We start from the raw sequence: 25,465 nt of genomic DNA on the forward strand, positions 1-25,465 counted from the left end.
TAAATTAAAATTAGTGTATTCAAAGATATTAAAAATGTTGAATTTATAAAAAAAACAAACAAACAAACAAACTGATGAAGGGGCTAATTTAGTGCACATTCAATTTTAGAGACTAAAATGAGTCATTTGATGCAAAATAAAGGACCAATTTGGTACATATGTAATAATGACATAGTGGATAATCCGACACGTGACAAAATAGCATTTTGACATGTGGCATAACTATTCACGTCAGCATGCTATGTGTCGTTGACCGATACATCATCATACCGTTACACATGTCACTAAAGGTCCACGTCAGCACATCATTAACGAAAAATTGGTCACGGATTAATATGATGCAATTTTTTTAATTTAAGAGATGTAATTGGTGTAATTAGAATCTCAAGAACGATTTTGGTGCACGGCGTCAATTTCAAAGACCACTGTAGTGATTTAGTCGAAGAGGGTGATAGGTTGGTGAGAACCGTAAATATCGAAAAGAACATACTGCCGCTAAAAATAAGCTCAAGGATTCCTGGAAGGGTGTTTCGAGGGCTCATTGCTTTTGCCATGGGATCCATTACAACGGTGGGACTTTAGTAATGACCGACGGTATATTGTTTAGTTTGGGATTGTTATGGAATGAACAAATATGTACTAATATTATAATATTTATTAATATTCTTTTTTCTAATAAATACTTAAAGAATTTAACGAGTTATATCGGAAAATAGACGAAAGACTGTTATGTCTGATAGAGAAAAATGTTGAGAATTGATCTGTATTAATTTTTTTGGAGACTAAAATGTCCGCTTTAAAATTTTGGAGACTAATTTGGGTAATTACTCCACCAAAAAATAAATTGTAAACTGATTTGTTTGATAGAATAAAATTTTGAAGATATTTTTGTGTATTAATTTGCTTTCAAATGCATTATTCATGAATCTAACCTTGATTTTGTCTCATCATTACATCTTCTACTGTTTCGTAACTTCTACTGAATCAAAAACGTTCTCCTTCCTCCAGACCGATCTGGATAGCTCTTTAAAGTTTTCGCTACAAATTCGGAATATCCTAATGACCAACTCCTTTCTGATTTTACATTCTATACATCACCAATATTATATCCACATCTACACTACTTAAACTGACCATTTCTGTTGCCTTCTTTTAATTAACAGTAATAGTCAGAAGTCAACCAAACCTACACCAGAATACCCCACACTAGTCTTATTCAGCATTCAATAATTATAGCCCCAACCGACGGACCAAAAAAAATTAGATTTCGAGGCAAAAACAACATACAAAAATAATAAAAAAATGTTAACGTCAATATATTTACATATTTGAATCTTAAACTATATTATTTAGCCAAGTTTTTAATAAATAAATAGAATCAACATATCTAAATTGTATTAACTTCGAAATATTTTTATATCTCAATATTTTGCCGATATTGCATGAATTATATATTTATTATTAACACTGCAATGCCTATTCAAGTATTTAATATTCGTTAAATTATATTTTTATTCATTATTTTTTTAAATAATACAAAAATAATTTATAAGGAATATATCACAAAACAATTAGTTACTGCTAAGTAAAGTAAATTTTGAGTGTTGACCAAACTTTTTCTCTTTCCTAAATCTTATTCTAATCTATATTTTTTTTTGACATATATATTCTTTAATTTTTTTCTTTTTTTTTGTTCATTTGGATCATACATTCTTAAATTATTTATTCTTACATTACGCTTTTAAACCATCCCTTTAAATCATAATACCCCCACGTCCCACTGTCATCCAAGGCCCCATATAAAATTCATTCTATCAGGCAGTGTTTGGTTGTTGTCTCAAAAAGATAGAGACATAGACACAAAGACACAAATATACATGAACACAAAGATACACAATTTTATAACATGTTTGGTGATAATACACAAGACACATGTATTTAATTCAAAAGTCCATTTTATCCCCAAACTAAAACAACTCAAGTGTTAATGATAAAGGACAGTGATTGAAATTTTAAAGAATAATTAGGGATAGAATTGGAAAAATTTGTGTCTCATGGATTGTGTCTTAGTGTCACAGCTTGAAAGAGATACACTAAATACATGTCTTTTATGTGCATTTGTGTATCACCGTGTCTTTAAAATTTTTTGTCTCAGCAAACAAACGGTGTACACGTACCATCGTGTCCATGTCTCTGATGGACATAGACATTAACCAAACAGAGCCTCAAGGCTCAATCCTTGCAAAAACATGTGCAGCTCCATCTTTTCAAATGGAGCCATCACCATTTTAGCATGAGCACATTGGCTCCGTGAAAACTTTTTCAGACACCGTTCTGCATATCATTAAAAACTACTCCCTCTTGCATTGCATATAGACACCTGTTAATATCAGGTTACTCCAATAAAAATATCTGTATTATAACATATGTACACTATAATTTTTTTATATTTTATATTGTATAAATGAAATTTTTTTTCAATTAATATTTTAAAGATATTCTTTAAAGAACTAAAAATATATTGTTTAAGAATTTTTTTTAATATATATATACATCAAATTCTTTATATATTGTTTACTTGTGAAGAAAAATAAAATCCTAAATAAAAATAAATAAACATAAATAACTTAAGGTTTAACTAATAAATAATTAAAAGACTTTTTATATAAAATATATAATATTTAACTTTTCAGAAATTAATATAACTAGAAGTAATTGTTGACGGAGTGGCAATATGCAACCTACTTGCGGGTATCCAATCTGATTCCATCCGGTCGGGTAGGGTTGTCAACCCGATCTGCAACGGATAGGGTAGAGTGCGGGTAGAGTTTTAGTGCAGGTCGGGTAGTGTGCGGGTTGAATCTCAACCCTACCCGACCAAATATAAAAATATGTTTCAAATGAATGTTGAACTAAAGACCTCTCACTAAGTGCAAAAGATCCTTAACCACTAAAAGAAAATTATTAATTGATAATTTAATATTTTTTTTACATAAAAGTCATTTCTATTTTAAATTATTATCAAATTATATAATAATGTTACATTTTTTCGTAACCAGCAGGTATGGTCGGGTACCCGCGAATTAAGAACGAAGAGAGATAGAATTGAGTTTATATAAAAATCTCAACTTACGGATAAGATTAGGGTTAGTTCCAAATCCTACCTTACCTTACCCATTCCCACTTTTTTTTGCTATAAGTCACCAAAAAAAGGTTGTTACTAGATACAAAAGTGATTGTTTAATCCAACCCAACTATGTTTTTCTTTTTAGCTAACCCTTCTTTCACAGCTCTGAAAAATAAATGGAGTTTCTCAAAATCTGCGGCCCAATTCAAAGATCTTGCAATTCCTTTTAGAAAAACTGAAATCTTATAACAAAAACGAAGGGAAACTGTATTCTTTGTGAGCTCATCCTTTTTTTAAAGGATAAGTAGGTAAGTACCATAAAATTGTATTATTGGAAGTTAAGAGTTCCCGACCAAAACTAAAAAAAAAAATAAAGAAGTTCCTTATATAAGAATAAGAATGTCGTCTTCTAATAAACGAAAGCATTAATATATGATGGCACATGTTGGTTTATATATTATGTGGCGACATGGAACCACCAAATTCATTTTCAATGGACCTATTGTTTCCACTTGTCCCTATCATTACTCACCACCAAACATTATTTTCTCGTCTCCACTTCATTTCATCCCCACTTACAAGTATTCACAATTCAATCTCTTCTTTCCTAATAACACGATACATAGTTAATTCTATTTATTTTTGTACTACCTACCAAAGGTACTGCATTATAACTAGTTTCTTTACATTGACTATTTAATTATTTTTTTAAATTTTATTGCACTTTGTTTCGATGATTCGCCTATGCTAGCTGTACATATAAGTATCTCTTAGTGTAAGAATATATAATTGTTTGAAGCAACCGATGTTCTTCCTTTTCTACCTACTAGAATATAAAATTCTATCTAATAGTGATCATAACTTATTAATTATAGGAATCAAAAGACTACATTGTTGTCTACATTAAAAATATTATTATCATAATGATTTGTAATAAACGGGTAAGAAGAGAATGAAAATAGTTGCAATCTTAACAATTATAATTTCTTCTTCAAAATAAAAAATAATTTAAATAAATTATCAAACCCCATTGCTCGGGTAAACTCTAGTTGTATTAGTTTCAGTAAATTTCAGAAAAGGAATATATATATATATATATATATATATATATATATATATATAAATATATAATTCAATTTAGATTTTAGATTTAACTAATATATATTTTAAGGAGACACGGTAAAATTATAATTAGTAAAAGTTTTTAAATTACTTAGTATATTAAATACATAATAAATACATTAAGAATTAAATTTTAATAATTTATATGCTTTCCATTTTTTTTTAAAATGTGAGTAATCTTAATATGTGGAAAAGACAAAAGTTAGTTAATTAAACTCGTTTAATTTACCTGGGAAATAAAGCAGTGACATATTAGTTAGCACAATTTCCCGTATTTAATGTTTAATACTAAACCATTGAATCTTCTTAATTAACAGTTCTAAATATACTTAGGGTGTGCATGGTCCATGGATGTGTGATATTTTTAAATTGAAGTGAATTTCAAATATACAGGAAATTAAATATTGTAATTACTTTCTCTTTCAATATTTTTATTGAGGTAATTATGCTAATTATATTTAAAATTATTTTGTTTGAACAAATAGTTAAATTACCTTATTCATAAAATATCTAGTTAAGTTTATCTTTTATTTTAAAATGATCTTATCATGTATTAATTTTACATATTAAGTAATGCATATAATTAAATACATTTTGAAGTAAGGTAAAGAGAAGAGAAAAGTGAAATTCATTCATTATAAATAGAAAATGAAATCCTCTAGTTTTAGTAGTTGAACTTCCTTTCAAAATTCTTTTAAATTTTAAAATGCTTCTAATTAAATATTCATATTCAATATTTCATCCTTACAAATTTTAACTTCTCTCTCAAAAAAAAAAAAAAAAAACTTCCTTGACATACATCATTATCCAAACACATTCTTAGAGTTTGGCTTCAGATACATATTAAATTTATTATTAGTTAAATTTTTTATTTTAACAAATACATAATATATATTAAAAATATTTTTATATTTTTATAAAAAATTCAATAACTAATTTTAACATATACCCTAAAAAGTAAAAATATATTTTAGCTAAATCCATATACTTATGATGGTCGTAAATATACTTTCGCGAAATCAATGGAGCCATAATTTTGTTTAATTTATTTCTTGTGTAGAATCATTGACATATACACTACTCTAGAGTCTATATTACAATCTTATATTAAAGTAAATTAAATAAAGCAGGTGACAAATGAAGAGGTGCCTCTTCTCTATCATGAATATATAAAACTTAATTTCTTGCAAATTAGAGAAAATAAAGGGAAAAAATATTTAATCTGGTCCTGAAATTAAATTCAAGTCTCAATTTAGTTTTTAAAATTTTAATTATTTTAAATTGAGTATTTTCTCAAAATGATAATATCATATTATAAAAAAAGTTATTTGATTAAATAGAATTTGTAAATGTCATATTATATAACAAATTATTTTTAATTAATAAAAGTAAATCAGCAATAATGACGTTTTTTTTAAATATTTTTTTAAGGACAAAAAACGGCAATGTCGATTTGTCAACTCCCATTCTGATGGTTATTACGAATCCAAGGACATGTATTTAGATTTTAATTATACTATATATATATATATATATTTAAATTAATTATTAAAATCAACTATTAATATAAAATATAGATTAGAATATAAATATATATTAAAAATAAAGTAAATTATATATATTTACACATAAATATATTAGTAATTAATTTTAATATACGAATAATATTTTTAATTTAGACTACATCTACCACATTTCAATATCCAAATTAATTTGCGATTTCTTTATTATTTATGTTATTTTTTATAACATTAATGAAAAACTAGGAGAATCTGAAAGAAGCATTATTGTACTACATGCTTTTTCGTACCTTCCAACTTGCAAATTTGTCTTGCTCATAAGGCATGAAACAATGATCAAAGAACAGTATGAAAGCTGTCACCTTTTAATTTTGTTGTTTGCCCTTCCTTCCAGTGGTATTTTTTACTAATATCAAAATTTGGTGTATTTTTTATGTAAAGACTATAAATTTAATTAAAGATCAGATTTATCATTTTTAATTTTGTTTAAAACATGCAAATTTAAAGGTTAGGTTTTTTTATTTTAAATTCTTTAAAATATACTCAGACTTTTATTTTAGTAATAATTTTTTTAAATGTGCAAATCGAACCTTTTGATATATTTTACAATAAAAAATTTATTTTAATACAAATTGGATTTTTCAGTTTGTGCATTATAAAATCTCACTCTCAGATTTTTCTATAAATTTTATTATTTCTCAAATATGAGCATCCGATTGTTATTTAAAATAAAAATAAAAAAATCATATAAAAAAAATACACCAATTAATCATTGTACTAAATTATCCACCATCTTTTTTCTATTTCTAAAACAATTAGCTGAAAACTGTAGCCTGAGTTTCATTGTAGTACGGAAATCATTGAAATATAACTTAAGTGGTTATTACATGTTCCTTAGTTTGGTTAGTTGATATTTATGGATGTCACGTATTGAAATGCCAAAGTTGAAGGAAAAATGGCAACAAGTGAAATAAAACTATAAAAAGTGTGAAGTTGGGAAAAGGTGGGAGAAGTGTAACCAAAAAATCAACCGGAAAAGGGAGCGTGGAGCGAAAGCTACCAAGAGGCAAGAGTAGGGGTGTAAGTTATCAAATTGGACCAAAATTTACTGTAAAACCAAATTAAAATTTATAACAATCGAACAGATAATCGAAAAAATTAATTTTTTGGTTTTTTTTGAATTAAATTGATTGGTTTGATTTGTTTTTGATTGGCTTGACAAAAACTGAATCGAACCGAATCGAAGAAATGGTTTAGTAATACGTTGAAATAGAAATTTTAGACTTAACAAATGTGTTTGTTTTATGTTTAGTTGTTGAAAATTGAAACGAGTTAAAATTTTGTTGAATTTGAATGTAATATAATGTTATTTCAGTTTATTGATTGTTTTGAACATTATTTTACTGAGATTAATTTTTTGTTAGTTAGAATTTAAAAACTAAAAAAAAACGATCGAACCAACACAACTTTTTGATTCGATTCGGTTCGATTGTTGTACAGACAACAAATCGATTAATTAATTTTTGGTCTAAAACTAAACCAAATCAAACCAATAACACCCCTAAACAAGAGCACTAAAGTAGGGTCAAACCAATAATAACAATTAATTATTGATTTATTGATGATAATGTATAAATATAAAAAAAGGTGGCATTGATAATTTGATATTAAATATTTTGATGAAATAAAAATAGATTTGAAATATCCTAAAGCATACATATGTTATAGTTTGTTGTTTTGAGCAATAATAAATTTCATAATATTTTTATATTTGATAAATTTAATTTTTACTTTTATTTGATATAATTTTAGATACTACATTAACATGCTAAAATTTGAATCTTTCATTAATTTTGAAAAGATTAAAAGTTTATAAATTTAACCTCATGTTTTTTTTGTTAAATTTTACTAGCAAGTATTTTAAGAATAAGATTACTTATGTCAAAAAATTTTAAAGATTAGTATTTATTTTAATAATAAATATTTTTAAAACTTAACATTTATAGTCTTTTTATGAATACTATTGAATTAAAACTTGTGTCTATTGATTAATCCACCATTTTATTTATTGAATATATGTCATACTAATAAACGTGCAATAGTTTTTATGTTACAAAATCGAAAAGTCTTTATGTTAATCTACTTAGAGAGCCCGTTTGAAAAGTAGCAGAAGCTACTTTTTTTTAACTTTTGGATTATAAAAAGTTACAATCTATGTGTTTGGCACTATTTTAAAAAAAAAATTTAATTTTTCGAAAAGTTAATTTGCAGCTTTTTGAAAAAGTAGAAATATATGATTTTTTGCTTCTCGAAAAGTCATTCTACCACTTACTTAAAAAAATTAATTTTAAAACAAAAAAATCTATTTTCCTTCGTGACTCTATGAAAAATACTGACCCTTCATCACCATTTTCACACAAGGTCTGCTAGAAGCACTGGCCTTCCACCATCATTCTCACGCAATGTTCCAAGTCTCACCATTTTTTACGTAATGAAACATCTGATGGAAGTATTGATCCTCCACCACATTTTCAGACAATATTACATCTGAACAACTGACTGCATATATTCATTCTAAGTATTTTTTTTATCATTTTATCACTATTTTTTATTATTAAATTTGTATTCAAGTGTGGTATGAAATTTCAGTTTTAATTTTATTTTTTTCATATGTAATTTTATAGCTTATTATTATTTTCATAGTTAATTATAACAAGTTCTTGACCTCAATAAAGGAGAAGAGAGTTCTAATAGGAGTAAAAATAAAAAATAAAAATAGCAATAAAATATATATTGACACGCATTTTATATTTATTTTTTATTTTCACCTACCATATCATACACAATATTAGTGATTAGGTTATGTAAAATCAACATTCAATATTGGAAAATATTTGTTATCATGGTTATTTTAATATTTATTCTCTTTTATAAAAAAAATTTATCTTTTGCGTTATTTATCCAAATGCTACAACTTTAAAATAAGTACTTTTATAACTAAAAAATCAAACACAAAATAACTTATTTATAAGCTGCTTTTAATAAAAGTCCTTATGTTTTAAGCTCATTTTCCAAAAGAACTTATTTAAGTTATTTACCCAAACTGGACCTTAATCACATAATTATATTTATATAATAATAAATATATAAACTTAATTAAAACTTTTTAAATATAAATTCTATCCCTTTAAATTCTCAAAATGACAATATACGCAAGATAAAATCTCAATTAAACAACAAATAAAAAATATAACATATATATAAAATTTGTAGGGTTGCGACTTTGTGCCAAAACTTTTTAAACCTGTCACTGAAAAAAAATTCTGTAGAAAAGTGAGAATATCATTTTCGAAAAGGGTTCTCAATAAAAGGTTTAAAAATTGTTATAAAAAATATTTTAAATAAAACTATTTTCAATTGCTGTAAACGTCAGTTTATTATTCAAATTTTAAAATTTATATTTTTTTAATAAAATTTCACACAAAACAACATTTCATACATTGCACCATTTACTAAGAAATCATTTTAAACAAATTCACCATTGATCTAACCATTCTCGACTTTCGGTCCAATTCAAACAATTATTCAATATATTCATCAAATAAATAATTACAACCATCCAAATAGTTCAATTCAATTCATAAAACTGATGTAATTATAAAATATATTTTTTATATTATTATTGACTTATAATAATTTTTGAAAGTTAAATAAATTTAAGAAACAACAAAAAAAAACTTTTAAAAATATATCAAATTTATATGTTATAGTTTGACTGTAATTATTCTATAATGTGGTCCTTATTACAAAAGAATGTTATAATATAATTTTTATTTTTAATCTTTATAGTTTATTAAAAGACAGAAATTGATCAACAACTATTTTTTACAACATACATTTATAAGAAAATAATATTTTTAGAAGAAAAATGTAAAAAAAAGTTCAATCTTAATTTTATACAAGATTACATTAAACACGTATTTGAGAAGAATAATTTTTTTTGTTTATAATACTAAATTTTAAATATAATAAATTTTTGTTTGTAATAACAAGTTTAAAAATAATGCTTTCACCCTTTTTTCTCCCCGAAGTTAGGAATGAGAGTCGAACACATTATTTTTAAGTAAATATGAGGAGACTATGTGATAGGTGTTTCAAATGTTCATGATATGATAAGTTTAAGTGTTATTTAGAAGATATTAGTTTACATTGTTAAAATGTTTTAATTTAATTTAATATATTTTGATTTTGTTTATTTAATTACTAGATTGAACTTTATGTTTATGGGTTTTAAATTTTTTTTTTGTTTTAACCTAATAAGAGGTTATAAATACATCTTTAGTTATTGTAGTCGTAATAAAAAATGATTTAAATGTTTGTAAACCCTTTTTTTAATTTTGTGATAAAATCATAGTGTAAATAATTGAAATTGAGAGATCTCTCTTTTGTTGTATTAAAAAATTGAATAGAAAATTGGTGAGTCTTTTCATTTGATTCTCAAATTTTCACATTTATAAGTTATATTTTAATTTAAAAATTAATTTTGATTATAAATTAGTTTTAAAACTTTTATCCAAACATAATTATTGTTTTGAATTTTGATATATGGATAGGAAAGAGATTATGAGTAAACTAAAGTGGATAAGCGCGTCATTCACTCATCCCGTCACATCATAAACGCACACCCTCCTCCACTTGGCCATTCGTGCATCTTTTTTTTTTCTTCCAGAAATTAAATTTTCGTTTTTTTTTAAATAGATAAATATGAGAAATGCTATGTATTTTTTAATATATTCTTGTGTGTGTATTTTTTATTTTTAGTATTAGAAGTTATTAAGAAAATTCGAAAAAACATTTTTATATATTACAGAAAAATTCAGTAAAAATATGAAGAAAAAATAATAAAAAAATATTTATAAATAAAAATATGATGTGTTAATGAATATTTAGTTTCAGAAAAAGGATTTGATTGGCTTAATGTGTTTTCCCCCCTTAGTTTTGTAAACAATAGATTGAAATAAGTAATAATATTTTTGTTATTGATTGTTTTACTTTTTTGGTGATTATTTTACTTCCATGTCTTAAAAGAAAAAAAAATAGTAGGACTAAAATTAAAAGTATTTTGGGTGCAGGATAATAACAAAATGTAAATTAGGATTTAAATAGGTTGGTTAAAATAGCGGAATACATATGATTTTATATATGACAAAAAGTATCTTTAAAATTTAATAGTAAATTTTATCGCACTGTTATAAGATCGGTTATGTTTTATGATACAGAGTGTTGGACGGTCAAAAAGGAGCACAAACATAAACTAAGTATGGCAGAGATGAAGATGTTGAGATGGATGAGCGGTCATACACAATTGGATAAAACAAGGAACAAAAATATAAGGAGAGAATTGGAGTAGCACCAATTGTAGAAAAGATGGTAGAATCGCAGGTAATTTGGACATGTAAGAAAAAGATCGACAAAACACCCAGGAGGGTGGATGAGATGGAGGATGGACAAGGAGTAAAAGGTAGAGGAAGACCTAAGAAGATTATTCATGAGGTAGTCAAACGAGATCTACATATGATCGGTATCGCTATAAACATGATATATGACCAAGCTCAATGACATCGTTTGATTCATGTAGTCGACTCCACTTAGTGGGACAAGGCTTGGTTACAGTTGTTGTACTAAAATTAAAAATAATTTACTTTTAAATATTTTGTTTTAGTAATAAGATAACATTTTGTAAAGTTATCTAATTATATTATTTTTTATTACACAATAAATATAAAAATTAAATATTTTTTTTGTTCAAATAATATATAATTAGAAAGATATATAAAGTTATAATAATACACATAACAAATTTATTATTAATAAAAAAATTTAAATATTTTTATTTAATAAATATAAAATAAATATATTAAAAATTTAAAATTTTTATATTTTTTAATTTATAAACTTAACATTCTAATTTAAATTTATGAAAAAGAATTTATCTATGAGAGACCTTAACTAATGTACTTACAACATTTGTTAGCAAAATTTGACGCAATCACTAATCACAAAACTATCTATTAGAGACCTTAATTAATGTACACGTGTCCCGGCAAGTTCACCGTCTTGGCTTTCAAGAACAGCATCGAAGCAACACGAACCCCCAAGTCCCCAACCACTCTCTCTCTCTTCCGTCACACACAATCACACATACTTAACCCAATCCCTATTTCTCATTCTTCTTCTTTCTCTTTTTCTGGATTCCTCACTCACTCCGTCACTTAACCAATCTCCATTCTTCTTCATCCACGAGATTTTTTGTTTGTTTTTTGAGGTTGCGACTGTGAGTGAGAGTGGGAAATAGACATGTACGTTAATTCCATGAGAAAGTCCTTCAAGGACTCCCTCAAGCTCCTTGAAGCTGATATTCAACACGCCAATACCCTGTCAGTTTCTTTTTCTTCTTCTTTCTCTCTCTTTATCTTCAATTTTGAAATTTTTGGGCTCAATTTTGTTTTCTGAATTGAACGGTGATCATTTTCCTCAACAAGGTGCAATTTTTTTTTTCTGAAAAACGTCTTAAGGCCTCTCATACTTCAGCTTTTAATATTCCCCCCCTTCCTCGCGGGAAACGGTTGATGAATGCCTAGTGTAAGATTTTTCTCGGTATGATTCTTCTTTGTGGGGGTTTTAACCTCATGACAGTATTCTTATTTGGAATTTTCCTTATTAATTAGGGTTTGTTTAATTTGTTGAGTTATCATGGCTAAAAGTATAGCTTTCAGTGTTGATTTACACTTGATATTCCTTTTTGTCTTTTTCCCTCTAACTCCTTATCAGCTTTGTGAAAACTTAATACTTCTGAACCCCCTAGCTTAGCTACCTTTTTTCTTTAATCAAAACCTCGGCACATACCTCTAATTTTGTGTGTTTTGGTTGCAATAATTTCTCCCCTTGAAGTGTGACATTATCACATGTTATTACAAGAGTTGAATTTCCCATTATGTGTATGATGATATGCTTTCCCTTTGGTAAAATTCCCCCTGAAGGTTTAGTTAGTCCAAAGTTCTGAACAGTGGATTTTGTAGGGATTCCGATTTTCAAATTCTTCGTAATTATCCCAAATTATCAACATTTTTCATGATGCAAAATTCTTGTATGTGTGTGTAGGGCGTCAGATTTTTCAAGGGAGTATGATGGTGCATGCCTTCAGATGAGAATGTCATACAGTCCAGCTGCACACCTCTTTCTTTTTTTGGTGCAATGGACTGATTGTCACCTTGCGGGAGCCCTGGGATTGTTGAGAATCCTAATTTACAAGGTAAGGTGTTTTGGTTTTTGGTTGTGATGCAATATTGGAATGAAGGACATGGAGAACAATGAAGAGTGAAGAATTTGGATCATGATGTAGGTTTATGTGGATGGGACAACCACCATGTCTACCCAGGAAAGAAAAGCAAGTATTAGAGAATTCTATGGTATAATAACTTTCAAATCTGGTATTAATGCAAGATTGAACTTGCAAATTTGCATGGGGTTGTTGATATCTTGGTTTATGGTTTCTGCAGCGGTCATATATCCCTCTTTGTTGCAACTTCAAAAGGGGGTCACTGATATGGAGGATAAGAAACAAAAGGCTGTGTGCATGGAGAGGTATCGTAAAAGAGATGATGAGGAGCATTGGCAGTCTTCTGACATAGACATTGAAAGAGAAGATGAATGTGGGATATGCATGGAAATGAATGGCAAAGTTGTGTTGCCCAACTGCAATCATGCCATGTGCCTGAAATGTTACCGAGAATGGTACTCCCTCCCCTCCTTCCCTCTCTCTTTCTCTCTCTCCCCCCAAAAGAATGTGAATAATTTGTCTACTACTTACTTCGATATGTTCAATTACCTGTGTTTCTGTGATAACAAATCTACCTCTATGGTTTAGTTTGGCTCGTGCATTATAATTATAGTTACTGTAACTTCTTCTTCAAATAATAAAATGTAATCTGCTGGCTATGCCCAGGTCCTCAAGGTTTTGGGCTTACTCAGTTAACCTTGTAAAGTTAATGTCTTATGCCCATGCGTTCAGGACTTGGTCGTTTTTTTAGTCTTACTATAAGAATGAACTGGTTTTAGAATCCCATGCTTGATTGCTGGTGTGATTTCGTCATAGACACACCCACCAATCACCATGCATATAAATAGTTTTGTTTGTTAGATATAAAATGATGTGTGCTTCTACTTGACATTCTTATTGCTATTTGATTATGAGTATCAATAAATTAAACAAACAGAACATGGAAGTGTGAAAGAATTGGCCGTCTACTGTGATGATGGTAACCTTTTGCCCTTTAATAAAGTCTATTGCTCTTTGGTACGAGTAAGGTGCATACATCTTAACCTAATCAAAATGTCTTTAGTTAGTGCCCTACTACTTTTTGGTGTACTGGTGTGTTGAAATAAAATTTATCTTTCTGTTTTCTTATGGAACTACTATGAGTTTAGTTGCATTTTCATGTTTATTAAAACTGGAAATATTAAGCTATGACATCATTCTGTTTTCATTGTTAATTAGATCGAAAAATTGAACGTAAGGTGTCAGTATGCCAAACTTTCTGACTTTGAGGATTGTGTGTAGACTTGTATTCGAATTCCAAGGCATGGGGTTATACAACTCGTACTAGTGAGTAATGACTAGTTATTTCTTGAATCATAAGTTTATGCGAGAATGGAACATTGTCATCTTTAGGTTCTTGGTGATACAAGCCTAGGTTTGATTGTCTATCATCTAATATCCATCAGCTAGTAGGTTATTTACTAGATAGGTAAATAAATAAGTTAAGCTCTGTTATGCTGAACAAGTTATTAGCAAGTTAAATCTGGTAAGGCACTGGAACTTGTTTGTGATGTTGCAAGTTGCAAAAGATGTACGCATTGCTGGCAACCTGGCATGTAACCTGGAGGTCACAGGAGTTGCGGAATCAGCCTTTTGAACAAACAAGGTGGGGCTGGCATCTGGGTCAAAAATTTCCCTGTACCCTGTGCGTGATGGCTAACGGGGACTTCATATCTCCAGGTTGCATTTGTGTACCACGCTACCACGGTAGCCCGGTTATCGAAATTATAGCTGTTGTCTTGTACCTCTGGAATTGTGCTCTTTATGTATTCTCTCAGTTTAACGATGCTTAAAGAATTGGGTATCCTTTTGCAGGCGAACAATCTCTCAGTCATGCCCATTTTGCCGAGACAGTCTGAAGAGGGTAAACTCTGGCGATCTCTGGGTTTTCACTGACAGGAGAGACATAGTAGATATGGCAACAGTGACAAGGGAGAATCTTAGAAGGCTTTGTATGTACATAGACAAGTTGCCTTTGGTTGTTCCGGACTCCTTTTTTGAGGCCTATGACTCTCACATAAGGTAACGATAAGTGTGACCGCAACAGACAGATTTTAATGTATGCTGTTGTCTTCGGGTGGATACTAATTCCCTTCCAGTTGGAGTTCTAGCGACGTAAAAGCCCAAGTTCAACCCGGATTCTGCAAAATCTAGTTTATATATATTATAAATATCTATATCTATATATTTATAGAGAGTTGCAGTGGTTTGCTTCCCACTTCTACCAGAAATATCCAGCCCTGTGTTGTTTTGGGTTGGTGGTGAAGTTGAGATGTTGGTAAATTGTATGTAGCTTAGCTCATTTGTATATCCCTGTACAGATCCAAATCCAATTACTTATTAACAAGAGATTTGCACATTCTGTTCCTTTTCATTTTCATTCTGTATGTACCGTTTCAGTAACACTTGTTTTTTTATCTTCGACTGAATGTATGTATTTTGGCACAATGTCAGGTGGTTTTTCTGTATTGCATTTCATTTTATTTGATGTGGATTTTTATGGTTTTCTTTTTTTCAGTAAAAGAAAAAACACTTGCTCGTTCATCATTTTGCATCTCTTACTAGGGTAAAGAGAAAGCAGAGAGAGAAGTGAGCAATGTAAATTGTGCTTTGTTACAACTTTTAACCATCCAATTCTCTCTTAATTCCAACTGTAAGAGAAATTACATTACATTTGTGGTTCCAGGTAAGGTATCCCCTCTAACTTCATCGGTTAAAATTAGCCTTACAGAAACAGGATACATATCTAAGAATTGGACTCCATTGTTGCAAGTCCCTCCTTTGCCAAGACGTCTGTTACCCGGTTTGTATATTAATAAAAGGTACACTTATAACTTTTAACTCGCGTAAACAGGCATGAAATGCTATAAAATCCCATAGCTCTGCTCCACAGCCTCGTCAAGTTTCTGAGTTTGCTTCAACATTATTATATAGTTATACTAATATCTCTATATCTCCACTTCACACTCTTGGAAAAGTTGCAACTGTATTCTTTATATATTTGCCTACCAGAGTTTTAAAAGGAAAATCATGATCAGGGAAAGAAAAGAAAAATAGTTCCTATCTAAATAATCAGGAGTGTTAATAATGGGTACCTTCATCCCAGCATGTGTTGTTATTTAGAGAGTAATCAGGAACAAAAAGTGGTGGCTGAGCATTATGGTTAAGGAGGGAAAGCCTTGACCGAGTATAGTAATCATAATCACTGTCATAGTTAGAATCAGGACCATGAGCTTTTAGAACCAATGCAATTATGGTTGATAATCCCTGCAAGTGAAGACCAGAAGATTAGAACTTAAAACCTTCTAAAGTGCTAAAGTGAAATGTCTCTGTACAAGTTAGATGAGCATAATGTTCGAAAAGTTTGTGATACACCTGTGCTGAGATGATCACTAGCATTATCCATTTGCAAACATCAAAATTTGACTCCACAAAATCCGTGAAGTCGCTGAATTTTCCAGTTGGGTCCTCAGGCAAGTCCTGAAAGGTGCATTAGCAGTTGAAAAAAATGGAAAAGAAAAAGGAATATCATTGCCATGATGAGTATTGAGAGTACCTTCTCCCAATCAGAATTGAGGAGAATGTCCGCTGTTACTGCACCCTCCAGCAGAAGAATTATGATCATGCTCACCATATACTAGCTTTGAATTAAGGCCATTAATCTCAGAATTATGGAAAGTGCAGCAAGCCAAATGTTCCACTTAGTTGATAAAAAGTCTTTTTTCTTTAATATTTTCTTTAATAACTTAATTACAAGAATAATAATCACAAAATTGAGAAGTATTATGTGTGATTCAATTTGTTAGCTGTTCCATTCTACCGTATACACTTGACATAAGCAATGAAAAAGGATACACATGAGAGACAATAACCATTCATGCTATCTGCTGCCATATGTCCTAGACATGTTACCACACACATGAAAACACCAGTGCAAATTAAAGTATAAGCAAACCTGCAACAGAAAGTGAAAGCATAGCAGCATAAACCACTACTTCAAATCAAAAGCTCTAATATTAGTTAATATATAACATGGTTCTAATCACTAGTACTAATGCCATTATTAATTTATTAGTAATGAATAATGATAACAGAAGGAAGATTTATTTTGAGAATAAAATAAATACATAAATGGAAGTATAATTGATTACCATGTCTCAGATACAAATTCAAAAGTAGGTGGTACATCTTCTCTTTCTTCTAGCCAAATTTTGATTATCCATAAACCATAAATGATCATTGACATGCCTACCATTCCCATGATAGAATTAAAGAATTTAAAGAATGATCTTAGGGTTCTTGCAATTGAGATCATGTTAGAGAGAGTATAAACAAAAAATCAATGCAGGTATTACTTGTACAATATCATTTACCTGCAAGGTTGTATATAAGCTATCAATATAGGAAATTTCCAAGAAATTATCATTGTAAGTACAATTACCATATAGAATAGATAATTATATTTTTATATTAGTTAGAGAATATGTAGTTGCTGTGGTGTAGTGGTTATCACGTTAGTCTTACACACTAAAGGTCCCCAGTTCGATCCTGGGCAGCAACAAATATTTAATTTTTTTCAATTTAACTCGCTGTTACAACTTACAACTACAATCTCTTCTCTAGCGGCATAAACTCTGATAAATTTTGTTAATATAGAGTATTAGGGTTTTTTGATCCCTTTCTCCCAATCCCAAGTGTTATATTCACGTTGTTTGGGTTTAACAATCTTTCAATTGTGCTCACTCACTGTTAACGTCACCTTCTTTTGTAACATAGGGCACTTCGATTGTTGAATCCATTGATCAGAATCGCACAAGGAAGTGAAAAAGAGAAGCTGTGTCAGACTCACAATGCCAGAGGTTAGGATCATTGCGAAGAATTTCATGGACATGGTTGCTTCCATGCCCGCTATGAAGCTCGATAAACTCTACGAAAATGGATTCATCTGTGAAGCTATTCTCAGGTCATTTTTCTTCCATCCTTTTCCCACCAATTATTTTGGATTTATTTAAGTTTCTGTTTTCACTCTTTTGAGAAAGCTGTTGTGAATGTTTTTTGATAGATTCTTACCTATGCTTCAACCACCCCGCGAATCGTATTTAATTTTCCTAGCTTTTGGTTTTTTTTTTCTGGAATGCAGAGTTCTTCAACTTCAATCACTATTAACGTTTTTTTTTTTAAATCTTTTTAAAGGTTTAGCTTACGGCTATTGTTAATGTTACTAGTGTAGACAGTTTTCGTCCATAAACTAAAAGTTTTAAGCTGCTAATGCATTCATTACACACAGAATTTAAAACTGTCTCATTGTTAACCTTAACTTTAAAATTCAACACTTGTTAGCCATACCTTACTTTTATAAAGCTTGATTTAAGTGCGTTATGTGATAGTATTGTTGTGACCATACTTTGGTAACTTGGTGGCTTTAAATGTATATATATCTTGAAATATCAGGTCTCTGCCGCCTCTTGGGAAGAAATATGTGTTACAGCTGCTTCATATCGATGTGCCTGTGGCGGCTAAATTATTGGAGGAGTGGGTGCTTCCAGATGGATATACGAAGCACAGAGTAGCCATTGATAGATTGGTTCAATTGAGAGTTTTTGTTGAAGCTGTTGACAGGTACTACACATTTGTTCACTTCTGAAAACTTTTGTTATAGGTATGTTATTTGAAGATGACTCACAGAAATCTATCCTTTTGAATGATTCAAACTGGTTCATTTCATTTCAAAACCCAATTGGGCAAATATTATCCCTTAGCCCTTAATTTGGGATACAGACATCATTTTTTATGTCTTGTAATGTGGTTGAAAATCTTTGTTTGTGCATTATTTTTTATCCTTTTATGTGTCCACTGATCCAGCTTTAAAAGTTACCACAGTTCTAATATCTGGACATTGCTATTATCAGTTTGAAGCCTAACCATTTCTCATTTTCTTTCGTAATTGTTTTTCCTATTGTCAGGAAGAATGACAAGACTTACAAACTTAACCCAACATTTCAGAAAAGTCTCCAGAAACTTTTAGTACATGGGTAAGTTGTAGATTTTTTCCTTCATGTTCATGTTAATAGTTAGCTAATCCTGTTCTCATGTTACCATGACTATGAGGATTTATAAAATTGTTTATTTCAGTCATCCACTCTTTGCAATATGATAAAACTATTCCGCTTCATGCATCATTTGTTAATTAACCTATATAACCGATGGTTAGTCTCTGCATAAAATTAAATGACTTCTACCATTTCCCCCTCATTCTGGTAGTTTTTAGGAAAGCAGTCAATCTTATAAATTATAATATAAAATGTAGACTGTGGTTGTGCTACAAATTTGAGATTTGCTGTAACTGGTAATATTTCCATGTGATTAAATACTGCAGTGGAACTTTGCCAAGGGAACCAATGCCATCTAATATTACCGTAAGGCTCCCAACCTTAGATGATCTTGAGGCTTATGCTCTTCAACAATGGGAGGTAGAGTATTCAATCTCTTGACTCCACTTGATGGTTGTATCTTGTATGTAATCTATTTAAGAATTCTTTATATTTATTGATGCATAAGTCACTTTAGTAATTTGGTATCATTAATCTGCAGCACCCATTTGTTTAAATTTTGGTCAAAATGAAGGCTAACCTTTCCATGACGTTGTGATGAACTAGTGTTTCTTGTTACAACTTATAAGCTCAAGTCTTGTGGAAAAGCCCTCAAATATTAGCTCCTCTTTGATGAAAGTTTTTCAGAGGCGGCTGCTAAGTCAAAGGTTTAGTTTACTTGGCAACTTCTCAATTTTAACATAATACTCATTTGTGGACTTTTTTCTTATTTTTCATTTCGATACAGAGACAAAGAAGCTCCAAAACTAACTGAGAGTGGTTTCCAGTTCTTGGTATGCATTAAATGATTTACAAACTACATGCACTTATTGTAATGATTGGCCTATATATTGAATGTATCTCTTGTCAACTATAGCTGATGGAAACAAATGCACAACTTTGGTACATCATCAGGGAATATATCTCTAATTCTGAGGTAACTAATTTCCTCCCTATTTTCCCCCAATGTTTTTGTTATTTGTTTTCTGCACGCTCTTCATCATCTCTTTGGTGCAGGAGAGGGGTGTTGATGCAGCTGACTTGATCTCATTCATGCTGGAACTTAGTTTTCATGTCATTGGGGAGGTAAGATATTACTGGTCCTTGGTGCTTGGTGAATGGTGGAAATTTTCTTGCATAAGAAGGATAATATTATGGTAACCTGTATTAGTTGAAAAAGTAGTGGTCTAATTAGAAACACTTTTTTGTCTTGTTGGTTTCTTCCTATAACAGTATTCCTATTATATGTAACTGTAGTGTAACAGGACATTGATGCACTTCTTTGCAATGTATAGGCATATAATATAAACTCATTGACCGATTTCCAGAGGAGCATAATTAGGGATCTAGCAGACCTTGGATTGGTCAAACTTCAACAGGTTACAATATTTCTTTGCTTAATTTTGGAGATAATATTAATGAATTTTAACTCAGCAGTAATTGTCTTATTTTTTCTTCTTTTTGTTGAAACTTTACAGGGTAGGAAAGAAAGTTGGTTTATACCTACGAAATTGGCAACAAATCTTTCAGTGAGCTTGGCTGATTCGTCATCTAGAAAAGAGGTTTCTTATTTTTCCTTGGATTGATTTATTTTGCTAGAAATTTGGTAAATTGGCCTTGTTTCACTGTGTAGTTTAGGGTTTTCTTTGTGCCTTATTCATGTCGGCCTCCTTATTCTTTCCTCTGCATTCCTTCTATTATCCCAATACATTTTTTGCTTGTAAGAAGACATAAAAATTTGAAAACAAATTTAGATGTTGCTTTAAGATGTATGAATGTTCGTGGGGTTAATATTCCAAATGTTCCTAAAAGATCACGTGTACGTCAATTTGGATCAAATTGGCCCTTCTGCTAATTAGATGATAATGTGATGCAAAACGATTATGCCATGTGTCATCATTTAAGTGATGGAAGGACTAATTTGACTCAGTTGTGTCTTTTAGAGACCGATTCAAGGCATTTGATATTTCAAGGACTAAATTTATGTCCGCGTGATCTTTCAAGCACTATTCTGACTATTAATCCAATATATGTGTTTAGGGGTGTGTACCCATCTAGGTTCTTTTGTTTGGTCATATTTATGGAGATTTCTGCTGGGATGGTTAGGACATTTTGGTTGGTTCCCGTGCAAAAATTCAAGCTCACAAAAATTGTGTATTTATTGTTTAAACTTTGACTAAGATTTTTAGGAGATTTGTTGATTCTTTTTGAATATACAGCCTCAGACTGATGGCTTCCTACATTTTATTTCCCCAGGGGTTTGTGGTTGTGGAAACAAATTTTAGAGTCTATGCATACTCTACTTCAAGATTACATTGTGAGATTTTGCGGCTGTTCTCAAAGTATGCCAAAGGACAATATCCAGAATTCTATATTCTTATGGATATGAGTTGTTCTTCTTCCCAGATGTTATTTTATTACAAAGTCTGTTTTGTTTTTTAATATCCAGTAGCTAATTAATTGTGATGTATACAGGGTAGAGTACCAACTCCCAAATCTTATTGTTGGAGCTATTACAAAAGAAAGCTTATATAATGCTTTTGAAAATGGCATTACAGCAGAGCAGGTAAGCATTAGAAAACCAAAATTGTTTTCTTTTTTCTTTCTTTTTTTCCTTCCTCTCTTTCCTGGGACCGTCTCCATGATTAATAGACACTAGTTTATTATTATTTAAACATTTAACGAATTTTTGTGTCACGATCTTACTTTCATTGTTATTTCGTACCAGACCTCTAGGAAGTTTATTTCAGGGGATCTTATTCAGACTGTGCATGGTTTTGCAGATTATCAGCTTCCTTCAGCAGAATGCTCATCCTCGGGTTGCAGATAGGACACCAACTGTCCCGGAAAACGTCACAGACCAGGTTTTAGATATGTATATGTATATATGTACATATAACAACACGAGTGTTGGTTTTCATTTTTCTGATGCGTATTGCCACAATGTGACAGATTAGGCTGTGGGAATCGGATCTAAATAGAGTTGAGATGACTGAAGCATATTATTATGACGAATTCCCTTCAAGGGTATGCAAATTAGTATCCCTGAGTTCATTTCATGTCCTTGATCACGTTATGTCTAATATGATACGTTGTGTCATATGTGTGAGCAGGATGTATTTGAAGGTGCATGTGACACTGCCAGAGAATGGAACGGTTTGTTATGGGAAGACTCAAAGAAAATGCACATGGTGGTTAAGACCGGGGTACATACATACGTACGAGAGTATTTACGCAGCCAAAAGTAGAAGCAAAATGCAAAGACCATATGGAATGGTGCATCTGCATCCTGCTAACGTGCTATGGAAAACCAGGAAACAAAAATTTGCATTATCTTTTGCTCCTTGGAAGGGAAACAGATGGAAGAGGCAATGGGGTCACACATTAGGGCATTATTCTCTTTTAGTTTTATAAACACATGCTGAAATCTTTTTCCAATACAGCAGGGTTAGGTTATATTGTGGATTATGTTCGAGAAACAACTTTCGTGTAACAAGGAAATGCTTCTAGTTTGTTGACTAAATGAAAAAGGGTTAAAGATGCCAAATCTTTTAGTTTGATAGTCTCAATATGTTTGAGACTTCTGATGATCTTATTGTAAAATATGCCACACTTTTGAGACTTTTTTACTCCAAATATTCAATAATCTCTTGCTACTTATTCGTTATAAACCAAAATTTAGAATAACATGTAAATCTTGTGTTTCCACTCTCAACTATTTTATCTTACCATTCACTACTTCATAGTCAGTTCGAAATTCCATTTTTGCACATGTATAACTAAATTAACTTGTTTGGAAATCAGAGAAAATATTACGTCTATGCCTTATTTGCAAGATCTTATCAACCAATAATTGAGAGGTGCAAATACAAATGAATATTATTAAAGTATGAACGGCAACTTCCAGTTTCATTTGTTTGACTTGTATTTTTCTTTTTTGGTTGATAGAGAAACTATCTTTTAATCCTTCTTTTGCATCCAGAAGTTTACTAAAATCTCGTTCCAACTTTTAATTATTTTGCCTTTTAAGATTGGTGGTATAATGAGTAGGTTAAAGGGTAAAGAAAAAAAAAAAAGGCTAAAAACCTAACCTTTTTCTAATAATATTCAGTCAATTTTGTTATTTTTTCTTGGCCAACTCTATGGTGCATTTCACTTGGTGCCTAACTATTGCCTCCTAGTCATATGTAGGGCTGGAAGTGAGCCGAGTTGAGTCGAGTTAGACCAAGCTCAAGCTCAAGCTCGGCTTACAAAAATTGAGCTTGACTCACGACTCGACTCATTAACAATCGAGCTTATTTCTTAAGTTCAATCTCGACTCACCGAAAGCTCACGAGCTGGCTCAAATAATAGAAACATAAATACAATCTATAATTCTATATCAATACATTATAACTTATACATTTTAAAAAATATTTAAAACAATCAATTTTATATATTGTTATCTATCAATAAATTATAAATTTTTTATTTATGTCTTACATCAAAATTATATGTTAAAAATAAATATAAAATTTTAAATAATTAAGATCATTAATATATATATATAATCGAGTCAGCTCACGAGCTAATGAGCTGAGTTTATCCAAGCTCAAACTCGACTCATTTAATTTACGAGCTCAATTCCAAGCTCAAGCTTGGTTCACTAGCTCACGAGCTTAGCTATTGAGCTATTAACGAGTCGAGCTCGAGCTAGTTCATGAGCTGGCTTGACTCACTTCCAGCCTTTGTCATATGGCACATTTTTATTTAATCAGTGTATTTAGGGAAAAATAATTGCTGAAAAGAAGCTGCTATTATTCACCAAGATTTCATCTGAGATTCATGAAGTTACTGACCAGATAGAAAACTACAAACCTAGCTCAACCAACTATCTTTAAATAAAACCATGCATGCAGTGGTTACACACTAGTTATGCTACCAATGAAAATTCCATATAACAATAGCAGGATGTAACATCAAACTAATTCCTATCTATGCAGAAGTATCCGGGTATTTAGGGTCTTCATATTGTGGCTTCTGCTTCTTTACAGGCTCAGGCTCAGGCTCAGACTTTGGTGGCCTATTAGGAATAACTTTATCAGCTATTTCTGCTTCAACCTCAAACTGCAATATATGCATAGATATACATATTATAAGATGAATATTCCTAAAACATCAACATGCAATTACTTATGATTCATAATTATATTCTCAAACCTATACCCTGTAACTGCAGCCAGATACACAAGCATGGAAACATTCCTGTACATGAAGGGAAACATGAATTAATCCTATTAATATTAATTAAATGAGAAAGCATGTTGTAACATATATAACTAGAAAAGGAAATTAAATTGCCTCAGAATAACTTTGAGATCCAGGAGAACGATCAATATACGCACTCCACTTCTGGTTCTCGAGTACAGGGTCCTTGTAGCATAATTGATTGCACTCCTCCAAACCTGCTTAACCAAATAATTAATACTCTATTAGATTTAATTAAAATTAAAAAAGCATGGATATGTTTAAGTAAAGGGATCTAACATTCTTCCCATGTGTCTCCATCTGCATCACAACCCTTTTTGCAGAATACTCGCCCTGCATACAAAGAGAGAAGATTTAGCAGATGGTTTGATGAATGGATGGTGTCATTACGTGATTACATACATGGGATTTGGGTGAGTGCTGCGTATTTGTTGTTGCATTGGCCACCACATGGAGATGCCCATTGCTCTGGTATCATTCTTGTTACTTCTTTCACTTCGCGCGTAACAAACTGAAACATCAACGAGAAGGGATCATGTAACATGCACAACACAAAGGGTAGTTTCGTCCATGATGCATATTGCATGTCCTATTACTTCCCACTGCCAACTGTATCTCCGACTTTCCTGCATCGTCTCAAAACATTTTCTTCCCAACAGTAATTCGTGGATCTCAACCCAACTAACATTTAACAAATATTTAAATATTTAAAGAATTTAATTTTGATGCTCTCGGTGTAAATAAGCATCTAATTATGTAATGTTGTATAAAACGCTTTACATTAAAATTAAAATAATGCATAAATTAATTTTGATTCTTTTTGTGAACGTTAAATTGGAACAAACTGACTTATAAATAATCTATCAATTTGGCACTATGTTAATTAAGATTTAAGAAAATTATTATCACAAACTAAAACATTATCAGAAAGAGGAAACGACACCGTTTAGCTCTCTACGCCATGGATAGGATCACGTAATAG

General features: G+C 30.5%; 4 protein-coding genes and 1 non-coding gene across 6 annotated transcripts; 3 read left to right on the forward strand and 2 right to left on the reverse strand.

Annotated features, from left to right (window-relative positions):
* The first annotated feature begins 11,789 nt into the window (after positions 1–11,789).
* LOC112791456 (E3 ubiquitin-protein ligase AIRP2) lies at positions 11,790–15,595 on the forward strand. 2 transcript variants are annotated; one of them, XR_003197224.3, is made up of 6 exons: positions 11,859–12,206; positions 12,931–13,081; positions 13,172–13,238; positions 13,329–13,563; positions 14,668–14,827; positions 14,963–15,595. XR_003197224.3 is itself a non-coding variant. In XM_025834306.3 (5 exons), exons 1-5 carry the CDS (start codon positions 12,127–12,129, stop codon positions 15,171–15,173), a joined length of 744 nt encoding a protein of 247 aa, XP_025690091.1. In that variant the 5' UTR covers positions 11,790–12,126; the 3' UTR covers positions 15,174–15,595. The 2 variants fall into 2 exon arrangements, 1 of the variants encoding a protein (XP_025690091.1); XM_025834306.3 differs by lacking the exon at positions 14,668–14,827 and having other exon boundaries at positions 11,790–12,206.
* A 142-nt stretch (positions 15,596–15,737) lies between these two features.
* LOC112791457 (tetraspanin-19) lies at positions 15,738–17,508 on the reverse strand. Its single transcript, XM_025834307.2, has 6 exons — positions 17,299–17,508; positions 17,003–17,102; positions 16,704–16,784; positions 16,523–16,627; positions 16,243–16,414; positions 15,738–16,152 (listed from the first exon to the last, which is right to left on the reverse strand). The coding sequence occupies exons 1-6, from the start codon at positions 17,460–17,462 to the stop codon at positions 16,109–16,111; spliced, it is 666 nt and encodes a 221-aa protein (XP_025690092.1). The 5' UTR covers positions 17,463–17,508; the 3' UTR covers positions 15,738–16,108.
* A 127-nt stretch (positions 17,509–17,635) lies between these two features.
* TRNAV-UAC (transfer RNA valine (anticodon UAC)) lies at positions 17,636–17,708 on the forward strand. The gene has a single exon. It is a non-coding gene; the product is annotated as a tRNA-Val (tRNA).
* Positions 17,659–22,931, forward strand: LOC112791458 (general transcription and DNA repair factor IIH subunit TFB2). The gene is made up of 15 exons (XM_025834308.3): positions 17,659–18,110; positions 18,599–18,766; positions 19,111–19,179; positions 19,524–19,617; positions 19,804–19,904; positions 19,985–20,030; positions 20,114–20,173; positions 20,254–20,322; positions 20,532–20,615; positions 20,715–20,798; positions 21,493–21,578; positions 21,712–21,802; positions 22,020–22,100; positions 22,189–22,263; positions 22,350–22,931. The coding sequence occupies exons 1-15, from the start codon at positions 17,998–18,000 to the stop codon at positions 22,482–22,484; spliced, it is 1,356 nt and encodes a 451-aa protein (XP_025690093.1). The 5' UTR covers positions 17,659–17,997; the 3' UTR covers positions 22,485–22,931.
* A 1,081-nt stretch (positions 22,932–24,012) lies between these two features.
* On the reverse strand, positions 24,013–25,271 carry LOC112782256 (uncharacterized). The gene is made up of 5 exons (XM_025824601.3): positions 24,886–25,271; positions 24,763–24,816; positions 24,577–24,680; positions 24,442–24,480; positions 24,013–24,342 (listed from the first exon to the last, which is right to left on the reverse strand). Exons 1-5 carry the CDS (start codon positions 25,067–25,069, stop codon positions 24,211–24,213), a joined length of 513 nt encoding a protein of 170 aa, XP_025680386.3. The 5' UTR covers positions 25,070–25,271; the 3' UTR covers positions 24,013–24,210.
* Between the last annotated feature and the right edge of the window lie 194 nt (positions 25,272–25,465).

Source organism: Arachis hypogaea, chromosome 3 (genome assembly GCF_003086295.3).
Source record: "Arachis hypogaea cultivar Tifrunner chromosome 3, arahy.Tifrunner.gnm2.J5K5, whole genome shotgun sequence".
Taxonomy (NCBI): Eukaryota; Viridiplantae; Streptophyta; class Magnoliopsida; order Fabales; family Fabaceae; genus Arachis; species Arachis hypogaea.

Excerpts from the sequence above, each read along its gene's own strand:
- LOC112791456 (XM_025834306.3), top strand. The coding sequence starts at position 12,127 with ATGTACGTTAATTCCATGAGAAAGTCCTTCAAGGACTCCCTCAAGCTC. Across the intron at positions 12,207-12,930 it reads ATTCAACACGCCAATACCCT|GGCGTCAGATTTTTCAAGGG; the intron begins GTCAGTTTCTTT and ends ATGTGTGTGTAG. Across the intron at positions 13,082-13,171 it reads TGAGAATCCTAATTTACAAG|GTTTATGTGGATGGGACAAC; the intron begins GTAAGGTGTTTT and ends ATCATGATGTAG.
- LOC112791457 (XM_025834307.2), bottom strand. The coding sequence starts at position 17,462 with ATGATCTCAATTGCAAGAACCCTAAGATCATTCTTTAAATTCTTTAAT. Across the intron at positions 16,785-17,002 it reads ATGGTTATTGTCTCTCATGT|TATATGGTGAGCATGATCAT; the intron begins GTATCCTTTTTC and ends ATTCAAAGCTAG. Across the intron at positions 16,153-16,242 it reads CAACACATGCTGGGATGAAG|GCAAATATATAAAGAATACA; the intron begins GTACCCATTATT and ends AAACTCTGGTAG.
- LOC112791458 (XM_025834308.3), top strand. The coding sequence starts at position 17,998 with ATGCCAGAGGTTAGGATCATTGCGAAGAATTTCATGGACATGGTTGCT. Across the intron at positions 18,767-19,110 it reads TTTGTTGAAGCTGTTGACAG|GAAGAATGACAAGACTTACA; the intron begins GTACTACACATT and ends TCCTATTGTCAG. Across the intron at positions 20,616-20,714 it reads GATTGGTCAAACTTCAACAG|GGTAGGAAAGAAAGTTGGTT; the intron begins GTTACAATATTT and ends GAAACTTTACAG.
- LOC112782256 (XM_025824601.3), bottom strand. The coding sequence starts at position 25,069 with ATGCAATATGCATCATGGACGAAACTACCCTTTGTGTTGTGCATGTTA. Across the intron at positions 24,817-24,885 it reads AGCACTCACCCAAATCCCAT|GGCGAGTATTCTGCAAAAAG; the intron begins GTATGTAATCAC and ends CTTTGTATGCAG. Across the intron at positions 24,481-24,576 it reads GATCTCAAAGTTATTCTGAG|GAATGTTTCCATGCTTGTGT; the intron begins GCAATTTAATTT and ends CTTCATGTACAG.